This window comes from Colobus angolensis, unplaced genomic scaffold (assembly GCF_000951035.1).
Source record: "Colobus angolensis palliatus isolate OR3802 unplaced genomic scaffold, Cang.pa_1.0 Scaffold4, whole genome shotgun sequence".
Lineage (NCBI taxonomy): Eukaryota > Metazoa > Chordata > Mammalia > Primates > Cercopithecidae > Colobus > Colobus angolensis.
In genome coordinates this window covers 15,353,183-15,354,172 of record NW_012117376.1, presented here as the reverse complement: position 1 = coordinate 15,354,172, position 990 = coordinate 15,353,183, and the positions used below count along the sequence as shown (strand labels likewise).

General features: G+C 47.6%; 1 protein-coding gene across 2 annotated transcripts in view; it reads right to left on the bottom strand.

Annotated features, from left to right (window-relative positions):
* The window catches only part of PAFAH2 (platelet-activating factor acetylhydrolase 2, 40kDa), a 43,906-nt gene that overhangs the window by 29,708 nt on the left and 13,208 nt on the right, over window positions 1–990 (bottom strand). For both annotated transcript variants that reach the window (XM_011955612.1, XM_011955613.1), the window contains exon 4: window positions 507–603. In XM_011955612.1, coding sequence (XP_011811002.1) covers window positions 507–603 — 97 coding nt within the window. The remainder of the gene's footprint in view (window positions 1–506; window positions 604–990) is intronic.

Here is a 990-nt window from a genome sequence, read left to right as displayed (position 1 = left end):
AAAAAAAAAATTAAAAATAGCCAGGCATGGTGGTACATGCCAGCTACTTGGTGGCTGAGGCAGGAGCATTGCTTGAGCCCAGGAGGTTGAGGCTGCAATGAGCTGTGATCATGCCACTACACTCCAGCCTGGGCAACAGAGTGAGACTCTGTCTGAAAAAATAAAAATAAAATAAATAAAAGATGCTCTGATCACAAAGCTCATGCTCGTTCTAGCATTTCTGGGCTATTACATAGGAGGAAAGCTAAAAGTGTATATTTATATAAATACTGGACCATGAGAAGTGAAGCATGTGAAGGCTGCCGAAAGGCTCCACAAGGTGAAAAGGACTTGAAAAAGGCCTTCCGGAGAAGGTGAACCCAATGCTATGGGACAAAGCAGATGGGAGAGAAGACAGCTAGTAGATGGAAATGTCTTTTTTTTTTTTGCCCTTTGAAATAAGCTAAAACTAAGCAGCTGTCACCAGGCAAGGAGCATGGCATGGTCTGGGGGAAAGGAGTTCTTACCTGAAGGCTCCTAGGCCATGGGAGAAGATGATCAAGGGGTATCCAGAGTCCTTTGTCTTAAAGGGGCCATTCCAGCTAACAGGCAGGCGACAAGATCCTAACAGAGACATGGGCTATAGCATATCTGGCTGCCCCAAAGCTGTTATCCCAAGGGCAACCTGAGTATAAGTATGGGTGGGGACATGTGTTTCTCCCCTCTGGACAATCACCATCGGCCCCTGAGCAGCTCAGGGCAGTCAATCACCTATTTTTTCTCCCTTTCTTCCATAGGAAGAGTGAACACAATAGAAAATGGGAAACTAAGCCAGGCGCGGTGGCTCATGCCTATATTCCCAGCACTTTGGGAGGCCAAGGTGGGTGGATCACAAGGGCAAGAGATCGAGACCAGCCTGGCCAAGCAAAATCCTGTCTCTACTAAAAACACAAAAATTAGGCCGGGCGCGGTGGCTCAAGCCTGTAATCCCAGCACTTTGGGAGGCCGAGA